At 40.3% G+C, this 14,177-nt stretch overlaps 1 protein-coding gene across 6 annotated transcripts in view; it reads right to left on the minus strand.

The window, feature by feature from the left end:
* Positions 1 to 14,177, minus strand: part of CDC14A (cell division cycle 14A) — a 176,427-nt gene that overhangs the window by 14,502 nt on the left and 147,748 nt on the right. For 4 of the 6 annotated variants that reach the window (XM_061186273.1, XM_061186271.1, XM_061186276.1 and 1 more), the window contains 4 exons: positions 9,305 to 9,420; positions 7,450 to 7,497; positions 5,297 to 5,419; positions 4,137 to 4,587 (listed from right to left, as the gene is read on the minus strand). In XM_061186273.1, the coding sequence (XP_061042256.1) occupies positions 4,137 to 4,587; positions 5,297 to 5,419; positions 7,450 to 7,497; positions 9,305 to 9,420 (738 nt within the window). Of the gene's footprint in view, positions 1 to 4,136; positions 4,588 to 5,296; positions 5,420 to 7,449; positions 7,498 to 9,304; positions 9,421 to 14,177 lie in introns of those variants that run through there. The other 2 variants (XM_061186272.1, XM_061186274.1) reach the window with 2 other exon arrangements.

Below are 14,177 nucleotides of genomic sequence, written 5' to 3' on the forward strand. Positions count from 1 at the left end.
TCTAGCAAGAGCTCCCATCCCCATGAATGCCAGGATTATCTTCATCAAATCAGATCTGATCAAGTCACTCCTGCTGACAAGATTCCAGTAGCTCACACTGAACCCCCCAGTTTGGCTTCAGCTTAATTTTCCAGCCTTATCTTTAGGTAACCACCCCTGGCTTTAGCTACACTGGAACACTCACTGCTCTTAAAACAGTAATAGCTAAAATTATTGAGCATTATCTATAGGCACTGTGTAAACTATTTCATATGATTTATCTCAATTAATCATCACAACCACCCTATTACAAAGATTATTATCATTACCACATAAGCTTTAAGGCCTCACAGTCACACAAACCCCTTTCAAAGCACACAGTCATATGTCTGTATACAATTTACAAAAATAGTTTGTACTCTTTATCTTAAACAGATCCCACCAAACTGTGTAAGTTTCAGGTGCACAAAACCTAAATATGCTCCTGATTATTATTATTCCCATTACTGAGGCTCAGAGAGGTTAAATAACTTGCCAAAGTACTCACCACAAGGAAATGGTAGAGACAGGATTTGAACCCAGGTCTACTCGTCTTTAGAAACTAAGAACCTAACTATAGTACTAAGGCTGTACCTCTGTTCTTGTAGCTCCCATTGTCTGAAATGATCATTCCTCGTCTTCCTATTTTCATCACTAGATTTCTAGAAGGCTCCTATTCATCCTCCAAAGCCCAACTAAAATGTTATGCCTTCTTCACAGCTTTCCCTAACCCTCCTTGGAAAAAAAGGCATATCCTTTAGATAGCCCTCTATTTTAAACACATATCACAGCATATCTATGACATGATGTAATAAAAAGAATATGCTTTTTTGGAGTCAAACTAACCCAGGTACAAATTATGGCTCTGCTACATATTTGTGGTACAATCTAAGGCAAAATATTTAAACTCTCAAACCCTCAAGTTATTTATCTTTAAAATGAAAGCAATAATTCTTACCACATTCATTCATTTAAATATCCAACCATCCATAATATACCCATTCAAGAAATACTTAATGAATGCCTACTATATGCAAGGCACAGAGCATACAACCGTGAAAAACAGACACTGGCCCTGCCACCACAGAGCTTACAGTCTAGCGGAGGATACAGACTAGTGAACAGATGATTAAAATTCAGAGCGAGAATCTGAGTATTGCAATTAAGACCAAGGCAGGGTGTAGAAGAGCTTATGGGGTAAGCATTGTGACCTAACCCAGACTTGCAGGGTCAGGTAAGGACAATGCAGATGAATAGCAATTCAGTGGTAAGTCTCTTAAAAATAACAGAGAGCAAATATTCAAGACAGATACCGCAAGTAATTTCAATTTAATAAAATACTTCCACCCCACCCACGCCATAATCACACGTCCCTCATCTCTTAAGATTTGAAAACGCCTCTGAATGTCAGGGAGGGAAAACTGATTTTTTACAGTAGGTGGGTCAGCCAAAATGAAACCTGGTGCATTGCACTGGTCAGTAGAAACAGAACAGTCCAAATAAAAATAAAATCTGCTTCTCAGAATTCTGTCACAACCATAAGGATTCCTTAACATTTGTTCTTGTTATCTGTGTTAAAGCATTTAATGACAGAACAAGGAAATCATTTCCACATTTTTCTGGGGGCTGAACTGCTGCACAAAGTGAGAAGCAATTGCAGCTTTCAAGAGAGATGCTAATTGCAGCTTTTAAAATATTAGACGCCCTCTAAACACCCAGCAACCCCCGTCCCCTAGGAGTTTCTGGGTCTTTCTTAAAGGTGTGAGGAGGAGATTGCCATCTAGACTTCATTTCCTACCTAAGGATTTAAAAACATTTTTGTTGAGTGATTTATTCCTAATTCTTCAAGGATCATATGTCTCACACCTTCAGAAGCATTGGAAAAAAGGACCATCTTATTTAGACAAGAAACCTGTAACAATTAGAAAAGCTTCATTGAACCGATAAAGGAAAAAACTCCCAACCTCCTACTTTATTCCACATAAAATGGGAATTTCCATCTTAATTTAGACTTTCTGCCAGCGAGCCAGCAGGGGTAGGACTTGGAACCCTCCCTGTCACAGACGTTGTCTAGGCAAAGATGAAGGAGGGAAAATCGGCTACAAGACACCTGGCTATTCTTACTTCCTGGGAGGGTGAGAGGGAGGAAAATGTTGTCCTGCTGGCAATTCTATTTATAAATGCTTTTCTTTACAATAAGATGACAAATTTAAGAAGGAGGAGGGGAAGGAGAAGCAGCTGCCCACACAGAGTATTACTTTAAATTTAATTATTGGAAAATCACTGTATTCAGGCCAGGAGAGGGAAAATATGGAAGGAAACCAAAATTAAGTTATATAAACATGGTGGCTAGGGGACCAACAATCATCTAAAGGAAGCTCCCATGCTGCCACTAGCAAAGAGGAAAACTGAGATCCAGAACAAGTAGAATGTCATTCTCATCAAGCTACCAATCCTTCTGGTATTGAGCTATGAATGTGGATTACACAAAACCTTTAGCCATGAAATCTACAAGGTATTCATATAATTATCTATCTATATATATAACACTTTTTCTGAAAATGGAGAGATCTGTACTCTGGTCTAAAAAAGAGGCTGACCCACAATCAGTATATGAAAATATTGACTGAACTCACTTCCTGCTGTGAAGTATAATGACTTGTAAAACTAGTTATAAAAATGTATAATAAATACACTTCATTTTCCATCTAATCCCAGTTACTAGGATTTAAGTTTTACTGATACATATGTACCCATAACTTAGTGAGATTAGAGTCAAATTAAGGGATAGAGTGGGCCTAGGCTATAATCTCTACAGGAATCTAAAATAATGTTGAAAAACATCACTGGGAATAAAATCAGATCGGGGAAAATCATATGTGCCAGAAAGGGCTGTGTGTGGATAGAGTGGAAAAAAAAACTTTGAAAGAGGCCTGAGGTAGGGATGGGAGTAGTAATGAGTCCAACCAACACACACACACACACACACACACACACACACACACACACACACACACGCGCGCGCTGCATCTTCACATTCACAAAGTGGTTTCTAAACTGCCTTCTAGGGAAAGTGGGTCCCATTAGCTTTTACCGTGGGGTATGGATTTGCTGAGAGGCGGTGAGAGGCACACTGCCACCCGCACTTCTCCTCCCCTCCCCTCCCCTGCAGAGACCCGCTTCTCCCAGGATAATGGCTGAGGAAGTGTTTGAAGAACAGTGGACATGAAGGGGTGCCAGACCACAGCCTTCCCAGAACACCTGGGGCTTCCTTGTGCCTGAGTGGAGTCAATGTCGCATTTTAACATTGACTGACATTGCCTTGATCTGTGGCATCTATTTCTATTTCTCCTTCCTATCTTGTCCTTGTTCTCTCAAATCAAAACTCACATTCCCATAGATCTCAGTTCCCTTTGAGGCAATCAAAATATGTGATTAAAGTGATTCACGGCAGGGGTGGGGGGGTGGTGAACCAACAAGATTTTACCCTAATAGGGATTACTGGTCACAAAGGGGGCTTGGTAACCAAAATGAAGAGTTCATGGGTAAAATGTGTTTGGAGATCTTCCATCCTGTCTCTAGAAGAGTGACAGCTAATTTTAAACGTCTTCCTGTTACCCTGCCTTCCCCTCCCCTACGTCCCAAGGACCTACCCATAAACCTGCCGTATAAGCACCCTCCATTTGCCATTTAATTAATTCTGGGTCAGTTCCCTGCAGGTGACCTAGTCAAGGGCTTGATGGTTAGTTCTGAGAAGACACTGTTCATTCAGCACCTTCCACATTTAAATACTCCAAATTCATCCACTGATAAATGATGTAGAAAAAGCCAGGATACCACTACAACCAAAGCAGATGCTGTCTGTCGTATGACTCGACCCCTGACTTTGCTCAGAGTGACTCGAAACTTCAGTGAAAAGTAACTGAAGACAACGGTGTCCATGATGAAGGGAATGAAAGCTGTTTCCCTTCCTAGAGAAATCACTTAAAAAGGAGTGGGAAAAGGAGAAGAAAAAGAACGAAGGAAGAAAACTGGGTCGACACTTGGCATTTACTTGAAGAGGAGCCAGCAGAATGTACGTGCAGAGACAGTTTCACAGCACAGAGGGAAGGCATCGATCAGAAGGCTTCCTTGGCGCAATTAAATTTCTTTGGTGGCGGCCTCGGCTGGGAAGGCAAGGCACAAAAGTCGTGTTCAGGGTTCTGAGGGCCAAGAGGTGGTGTCTGCGAACTTACGGGGATTGATCGGCTCAGGAATCTCGCTGAGGAAGAAGAAAGGCCGGTGTAGGAGGGCCGCAGGGCGGTGGTGTGCTCCTCGGTCCTGGCGCTGTGAGGGCCCGGCTGACTGTTCGGGGCACTCCCGCTGCTGCTGTTGCTTCTGCGGTACTGGTTGTTGTTGAGCTCAGGGTAATTTCTGGCAGGCGGCTGGGAGCTGCCATTCAAGAGGCTGGTGAACGGGTTGGCTACGAAACCCACCTTGGAGGGTGAGGCAGTCTTTTTGTTCTCTGGATCGTCGGCTGCAGCGTTCAAGTTCCCTAGAGAACTGGCTAGCCGGGAGTTTATGGAAAAGCTGAATGAAAAACACAGGTGGGGCGGGGGGGGGGAACACAGACAGCCATGTATACTCACGCAGAGTTCACGTTTCTAAAACACACGATTACGACATTAGGGGAATGGGATGAAGACAGTTCTAATCAACGCAAATGGTGACAGAATTGCTCTTGGTGATATTATAATATGTGGCCTTTAGTTATACATGGTAAGTTCCTCTGTCAAAAGTAGTTAAGACTCAAGAAGCTGGCTAAAACAGTTTGACCAGAGATCCTGAAATAGAATATGTGCGGGTTTCTACTTACCCTGTGGCAGGAAGTAAATGAAAAGGACTATATAAGGGGAGAGTACAAAGCAGACCTAAGTATAAGATTTAACATCTATATATTCAATCATATGACTACATCAAACATCCCTACCCATTTTAGTTCGGCCCATACACATCAGGGGAGAAACGACCATGTCATATATTATTAGTCTGCGCCACTGAGCTCTGTTCCCTGGATCATGTTAGGCAAGATCTGGAAAGGGATGCCGTACGGCATTCCCTCCATGGCCATGTCCCCACAATTCAAGACAGGAACAGAAGGCTAGAGGGTCGCAGCGCTTTTTGTGGTTTCTCCCCTTCCCCCGGTCCCTTCCTCTCACAAACTTCAGCCAAACTCATTGTCTGCTGCTGCCTTCCTTCACCTCCAGCCAGTGCCTCAGAAGGAGGAGAGAAAAATTACCTTCTTACACTGGTGCCTGAGGACAAGGAGCCTCTGTTTATCCTCTTAGCCATCACCGAAGGGGACAAAGCCACTTTTGAGGTCTTCAAAGCAGATGCAGATCCTTGTGGGGAAGAACTCAATCTTTGTGGAAAAAAATGGGCAAAGCGTCACACAAAAGCTGTGTTATCTTAACATTCAGCAATCGACTAGGACAAGATAAACTCATAAATGCTAAAGAGATCATGGCAGGTCCTACTAACAGTAGCCAACACGGTCGCAGCCCTCACTCTGTGCTGAGCGCTCATCTAAGACGCTGACGGACATTAACGCAGCTCCTCCTCACAGCAACCCCACGAGGCAGCGAAGACTGCACTTTGCAAGTGAGCAAATGGAGGCACAAAGGAAAAGCTCCTCGTCCAAAGTCACTCAGCGAGCAAGAGGCAAAGCTGGGATTCAAATCCAGGATCCAAAGTCCTGGGGGTAACCACCATCCTGCCATCCTTGGTCACTTCCCTTCCTTGACACTGGCATTCATTCCTTCCAAGTCCTTAGATTCTACTTCTCTATATTTCAAATCTATCCTCTCCTTTCCCCTCTGCAACTGCCCTAGGTGAGGCCATCATTATTTCTTATCCTTCACTCCTAGCAGCACCTTTTAATCTGGTTCCTTAAAACTCACATTCTGAATAGCCTCCAACAAAATCTAAAATATCTAATCATGTCGCTTCACTGTTTAAACCATCTAATCTTTCTTCAGTGCCCAGAAAGCCTAAACTTCTTGGCTTGGCTTCTAAAACCCTCCAAAATCTGGCATTTGCCAATTCTCCACATCTTCCCACCAGACGCCTCTTCTCCAGCTACAGAAAATGCCCTGAGATCCCTGGATGGACGGCATCCACACCTTTGTCCAGTTTGCATACGCTATTTTTCCTGCCAAGGCATCTTCTCCTGTCCTTACCTCACCTCTACACATACCTTTTTCTTCCACCTCCATCTGACTCACTCCTATTGCTTATCCTTTAATGGTCCAATCAGCTGCTACCTCTTACAGCAAGCCTTCGCTGAATTCCCAGGCGGGGTAAGCATCCAGTTTCATCATATCTTCTCATAGTAAATCACAGCTCTTGTACCACATTTCATTGTCTAATATCGTCTACTTCCCTCAAAATTAGCTCCATTACGAGCAAAGAACTGTCTCTCATTTCAATTCCCAGACTAGCACAGTGCCAGACTCAGAGTAGGTGTTCAGGAAATATTTGCTGAGTGAACAAAAAGGGAAAATTGACTCAAATCTGGACTACTAGGGCCCAGTCATGGTTTTAATACCAAATGTGTTTTGTCCTGGACAAATCTTTTAATGTAGCTGAACCCTGTTTTCTTATCTGCTATAGAAAAGCTGATTTACTTGTAGACTCTTTTCTTCATCATCTTCCCTCCAAACAACAGCTTACGACATGGTTTGCCTCTAAATCAAGAACAGGAAAAGTTGTACAAGGAAGCAGCTCAAGCTTCTGGAGAAGTCTGGGCCATCTCAGAGCTGCCCTCACTAAACAACCCTAAAACCTAGAGCTGAATAAGAACAGAGCTGAGGAGTGAATCAGCTTTTTTTCCCCATCTGTTGATGACAGTTTTGGGCAAACATTTCTACGGCCCTCACCAAGACCTACCCTGGATCCTGGTACCACTTAGACCACCAGGGAGTGTTCAGGGAACATTTTTCCAGAGAAAAACACTAATGTTTCCTCCTCAAATGGAGAATAGCGAAGGAAATAAAACTAGAAAACAAAGGAAGGGAACAAATACATGCAAAAATAGGAGGAAAGAAGAATAACAGAAATGTTAAAAATTCAAGGCAAAATCTATCACTGGCTTGAAAGGCATGCTGCAGAGCCACTGCAGTTTATTAGAGATCCCACCAGGCACTGGGCACACCGAGTACATTGGCATCATTCCCACAGCCATACGGCCCTGTAGACACCTCAGGAAAAAAACTATTTTTCATGGTGAGCATTAAATATAAAGCATATTGTAAGATCTAGAACAGAAAGGAAGGAATTTTAAAAGTGAAAAGCTGTGGGCAGTTTATTTCTATGGGCTTAAGGGTTGGGAAATGTATCTAAAGGGTAGCATTTGTTTATAAGCTACTGGAAATTCAACCTGGTTGACAGTACCTGGAAGGCTGGGGCACTGCTCTTGGATGCCCTTTCATATCCTCCAACCTACAGAAACCAAAGACAAATGTTCACACAACACCAGGGTCACACATTTAAGCCAAGACCAAAAGTCAAATCATCTGCAGTCAGACCAGCAAAATTATTAAATGGGCAAGAGGGATAAACCTTGCAAATGGATATTAGTATTTATTCACTTTATAAAATAAATCCTAGAACCAGCAGGAAATCTATTTTAGTCATTTTGTTTCCTCTTGAATTTCATTTACAACAAAATGCTTTTTCATCAGAAGGTGGTATTGCATCTACTCAGGTTAAAAATGTTTGATCATGGTGCCATGATGCTGTTAAGAAAAACTAAATTCCAAAAAATGAGAAAATTTCTGAGGATAAAAAGAAAAAGAAAAACATCATGTTGGAACGAGCCTTCTAAAGTTTGTGTAGTGAAGATTCTCTTGCTTCTTTTGCCTTTTTATTTGCCAAGTTACACCCCAACTTACACCTTCCTCCCCCTTATGATTTCTTAAAAATCAAATATAAATCTGTTTGAAGTTAATTTTAATCAATATAATGCAATTTCTTAGAGTTTCAAACAAAAAATGGTGAATAAAAAAGATTGGTAATGTAAACTGATCTTGACGAAACTTCCACTGACTTAGACAATATATATAGTGAAAAGAGCATGAACTTTGAACAGTGCTGGGTTTGAATAACAGCTAGGGAGTGATTTAACCTCTCTGATCTCAAGCAACCAACACAAATGTGGGTAATGGTGCACACCTTTTGTGTTAACTCAGTTAATCCTCATGTCCAAACTAGGCACCTAACAAGATTCCTGGCCATAGCAGCTGCTCGGTAAATGGTACATTTCCTCAATTTCCTAGTGGTAGTTGGTGATTATTACTAAGTACCAAACTTGCTATCCCACCTTTCCATTTTACTATAGAAAACAATCACCTCAACGTTGAGCTATATGAACCTTCATTTTCAGGGCAGGAAACCAGTACCCAAAGCACAGATAATGGTATGACCAGACCCAACGTGACTTAAGTGTTATAATCCTCCCAGATAATACATAAAACTAAATTCCCTGTCAGGAGTCTGTTTGACATTTATCATACTAGCAAAACATCTCTCTTGCTATGCATTTTTCTCACTTAAAAATCAAAAGAAAGTAGCCACTTCTGGTTATATTCATTTGTGGACTTGCCATTCCTTACATTACAATAAAGAATCTTGATATTTACAGATTTTTGTACCTACATTGATTCTGAAGTCTTTTTTTTTCACTTAATCTGAATTATCAGAAGATTCCAAAGGTTGTGGTCAGAAGTTAAGTCCCATCAATTGATTCTGATGAGTAATTTCAGACCTCCAAACCAAGATGGTTTATAACTTTACAGGCAAGAATTCCTTATTCAATTCTCAAAAATAGAAAGTAAGGCTAAGGAGTTAGGATATCCAAAACCTTGGCATACTATACTTATCTGCACACTCTAGATTAAATACAAACGCTTGGCACATCTGTGAGAATTCACCATAGGACAGGAAACCCATTCACAGGAGAAGAGTCCATTCCAAGTGGAATTTTGAAGAGTCTCAGAGACAACCAACTGCTTAGCAGTTTAAGGTGGAATTCCAGAGATTAAGATGCAGCAGCTGCTTTCAATAAGCTTCTAAAATTTAGCTACTCCCCGCAGTGAAAAAATAATTTAAAAAATGACACAAAATAGTAATAAACCAAAAAATGAGAGGTAAACATAGTACTTATAGAATGATATTCAAAAGAGAAGATTAAATAGTCTATCCACAAATGGAGGTACAATATAAATTTTAAAGTTTCAAATAGATCTACCTAAATGCACACGATGGCGAGGAGCGTGGCTGTCTCTGACTTTTTAAGGCACGTAGTTTGTCTCCCTGGGTTATATTATTTTTCATTTCCACATCTTCATCCTCTTCTAAATTATTCTGGAAAAAAAATTCATGTTCCACAGAAAGGTCATTATGAATAATTCTACTTTATATAGATTTCTTAATAGCTTATGGATTATCTCGGTATATGGATATGTTTTATACAGATTATCTTAAATAGTTTTAACGCACTATGAATTCAGCATTGGCCACATATATACTAAAGAACACTGGACTAATCACCAATTAAATATACTGGTCAAATTCCAAATCAAAGAAGCATGGGTACGGATGTGGTAGAATTTATTAAAAGGAGTTCTGTTACAATGGACCACAACCATGGAGACTTTCTTGCAGACAAAATCATGCTTTTGAATATAGCTTAGACATAGGTTGGCTCAATAGATACAGTACAAATATTTTTCCAGAAGCTACCAGCACCCATCACTGCAAATTCCATAACTTGTTTACATAAGTGAAAGATAAAACAATTTAGGATATCTATACAGTAACTTATTAACATCATTTAACACTATTAAAAGCACTCAAGATTTTTCCAAGCTTACTAGACTGGGAAAGTGTGTTTTCTGCTGAAACAAGTCTTGTAGTTGGAAAAATACATATAAGTACCACACCAGGTCTTTTTTGCATACCAGCTCACATTTAATTCTCACAACCCAGGGAGTGGGGGTGGGGAGGGCACCATTACCCTTAATTTAAAGATGAAAAAAGGAGGTGCTTGTGGAAGATAAGACTATTGCCCAAGCTCCCATAAACTCTTCATGACAGAGCTATGATTTTAAAATCAGATTTCTTGTCCTCAGATACAATGTTCTTTCTAAAATATATGCCACAGCACACTAACACTGCACCATAAAGATTGTATTTTTCCTCACCTGAAAAAAAATCAAAAGGTTTGAATTTGCTAAGATCATTTCTAGCCATAAGAGTCTCCTCTCTTCTTGAAAGCTAGAAGTCTTATTTGATGAAGAATGTACAAAAACGCACTTCCCTCAGTCACAGTTTAGTCATTTTTGACAGTCATTCCTGAATCAAAACACTTTTTTGTTCCTTGCCATATATTTTGGGGTCCATGGATTCATCTGGGGCTCAGTAGGCATGTCCTGGGTAAAAAGACCACACCTCACTACTACAGCTCTGATTTAAAAAAAAAAAAAAAGACATACAAAATATACAGCTAATAGGAAAGAAAAAGAAATGAAGATGAAAGCATCCCAGAGGAGACAATCCCTTAGCTGAGTCTTAAAGAATGAGTACAAGTGAAGCAAGCCAAACCAAGATCACAGGAAGGGCCATGCTGGCAAAGAACACCAATTTAACAGTCACAGGATCATGGAACGTCAAAGTCAGGGGGTTCTCTTAGAGTCATTAAGAAATGCCCACCTATAAAGTCCCAAAGAATCAATTATATTATTCATCTTTGTCCATACAATCCCAGTGGGGGGAAATCTACTACCACCCAAGGAAGCCTGCAGGAACAGAAATCAGGCATGCCTGAAGGCTAGGCTTGCAAGCAGGATAGTACACCTGAGAAGTTGAGCTTAGCTTCATCTAGCACCCAACATGCTGGGTTGGTAGCAGTTACTTCTGCCTGATAGAAGGACAAGCACATAGCCAAGAGGCTCCAAAATATGAGGGGGTATCAAGAAGTATATAAGCCTTCATAAGATTGGCAAGGAGAGCTTCTTGAAGGTCTGACCGGATCCACACCCCAATCAGTTTCACTGTCTAATGAGTGCCTTAGTGAGAAAGCCAGGAAAGCATGTTTGTCTATTCAACTAGGAGGATCTTTGTGTTCCCAGCTCTAAAATGCCTTCAAAATTCTAAGGAAAAGTAATTCTCAACTTGAAATTGCAATATTCAACCTATCTGTCAAGTGTAAAAGTAGAACAAAGGTACAAAAAGTTACCTCCCTCACAATCTTTCTGCGAAAACTATTATAGGATATGCTTCAGGAAAAGGAAAGAAGACAACATGAGATCCAGGAAAATTAGGGATCCAACTGAGAAGTGTGAAGAGAAGGCCTTGGGTCAGAACTCTATATTTTGGCTGTAGAACAATTAGTCCAGGTGGGAATGCAAAAGTGTCTTCAGGAAAACAACGGACTTGGTAAGATTTTTTTGTTGTGTTGAGATTTTGAAAAATTTTTAAATTGCTTGGCACAATTTGGGGAGCAGGGGAGAGTAGCATTCTCTTTTCCCAAATATATAGAAAACTACACAAATAAAAAGAGCAAATAACTCTAGGGGGAAAAAAGAGAGCTTCAACAAAGAAAACGGTCATAGTGGGCTACTAAGCTCAACAGTGAGCAATATTTACATAGTAATAATGTATACATTATTTGGGTTTAACCAAAATTATAATATAGCTATATTGGGAAGCTAGGGGAAGTAGAGGTGATAGCAAGGTAGGAGAACTAATCCTATCTACCATAACCAGGAGGCAATAGAAAAATGTCCAAAATTGATAAGCTTTTAAAAGTAGCATTATAGCAAGATATTTAGAAATTTGGCAGTGAAAATATTAGTATAATTTGCTTACAGGTTTCTCCCGTTTGAGAATGGGTCTCAGGATACAGAAAGGTGGGATAGGGAACTGATTTTTTATCAGATTTCAATACTTTTGATATTTCTAAAACTGTGGTCATGTATTATTTTCTAAAATAAAAATTAATTTTAAAATATACAGTTAAAGAAAGTAACAGTATATTTATATTATAGTTACTTTACATGTGTTTATTTCTCCCACTTTATTGTAAATCTTAAAGGTGAAAATTTTTTAAATTATAATACATTTCAAACACGTAGAAAACAACAAAATGATGTAACAGCCAGCCATGTACCTAACTACCCAGAATTAATATATTTTTTCTTAAGCTCCTTAAGGAGTTTACTTAGGTACACTGGCTCTCAAAGAAAAAGAAAACATTATATATTAAGTCTCAGTGCTCAACCTCTGGAGAAGGAAACCATGTCTTTTCCAAAGAAAAAATATATATATTTTACCATATAATACTTGTTTGTCACAGGTAACAACAAACTACAGAAAAGAGATTAAAAAAAATATTAAAGCCACCTACATACTTACCATCAAAAGTAAAACACATTAGCATTCTGTCATATAGTCTTCCAGACTTTCCCCTGTGCTATACATACCCCACCAACACATTTCTTCCTCTCAGAAGGAGGTTGAATTATACATGCTGCTTTGTAACTTACTTTTTCACTTAAATATACTACGGAAGTGTTTCAGGGTAAATTTTAAAAATCTTCTACATTATCATGTTTTATGGCTCCATAAAATTCCATTGCCGAGATGTATCAAATTTTATATATTTTGCCCTAAGTCAGGCTGTTTGCTGTCTTTCATCACTATAAACAGTTCCAACAAACATCCTTCTATAAACACATGGTTTTTGAACGCTGTCCTATTATTATTGCCTTAAGATAAATGCATAGAAGTGGAATTGCTAGATTAAAGTCTCCTGCTACATGTTATCAAACCGCCCTCCAGAAAGGCTACACCATTTTAAACTCCAACTAGCAATGTTTAAGAGCTTTTTAATCCCCAAACCCTTGCTAATACTGCATACGTTTCTTTAATCTCATACAAGTTGATAGGCATAAATGGCATCTGTGTTTCTTTCATTCCTAGAGAAGTAGCACATTTTTTTATATTTACCAACCATAAGGGCCCCCATTTTGTTTTATTTGTGTACATGGAGTTTTCACATTGATTTTTTCTTTTAAATGTTGCATACATTATCTAATTTTATTCTTACAGTGATTCTGAGAAGTAGGTGGGAAAGGAATTCTTTTTTTTTTTTTTAATTAGGGAGGAGTTTTACTATTTTTATTTATTTATTTTATTTTTGGCTGTGTTGGGTCTTCGTTTCTGTGCGAGGGCTTTCTCTAATTGTGGCAAGTGGGGGCCACTCTTCATCGCGGTGCGCGGGGCTCTCACTATCGCGGCCTCTCTTGTTGCGGAGCACAGGCTCCAGACGCGCAGGCTCAGTAGTTGTGGCTCACGGGCCTAGTTGCTCCGCGGCATGTGGGATCTTCCCAGACTAGGGCTCGAACCCGCGTCCCCTGCATTAGCAGGCAGATTCTCCACCACTGCACCACCAGGGAAGCCCTGATTTTTTTTTTAATAAATTTATTTATTTTCTTTATTTATTTTTGGGTGCACTGGGTCTTTGTTGCTGTGCACGGGCTTCCTCTAGTTGAGGCAAGCAGGGGCCACTCTTCGTTGCGGTGCGCGGGCTTCTCATTGCGGTAGCTTCTCTTGTGGAGCACAGGCTCTAGGCATGAGGGCTCAGTAGTTGTGGCACGCAGGCTCAGTAGTCGTGGCTCGCGGGCTCTAGAGCACAGGCTCAGCAGTTGTGGCGCACGGGCTTACTTGCTCCGCGGCATGTGGGATCTTCCCAGACCAGGGCTCGAACCCGTGTCCCCTGCATTGGCAGGCGGATTCTTAACCACTGTGCCACCAGGGAAGCCGCACATTGATTTCTTAAGGGTTCTTTACATTAAAAAAAAAAAAAACTTTCATTTGAATGTGTTGTAAATATTTCCTCCCAGTTGATTAATGTGAGGAGAAAAACTCAGAGAGATCAAGACTGGGGGCGGGGGGCACAGCAGTGGTCTGGTGAGAGATGACAGATTGGATTAAGGTAGGAGAAACTGCCTGGAACTCAGGACCTGGGGAAGGAGGAGGGAGGGGAAAAGATCTGGACACACAGTACAGGTCTGAAAAAAATCTGCTAAAATATAAATCATGGGGTTTTTTGTCTCAAC

The sequence above is a fragment of the Eubalaena glacialis genome, chromosome 3 (assembly GCF_028564815.1).
Source record: "Eubalaena glacialis isolate mEubGla1 chromosome 3, mEubGla1.1.hap2.+ XY, whole genome shotgun sequence".
NCBI lineage: Eukaryota > Metazoa > Chordata > Mammalia > Artiodactyla > Balaenidae > Eubalaena > Eubalaena glacialis.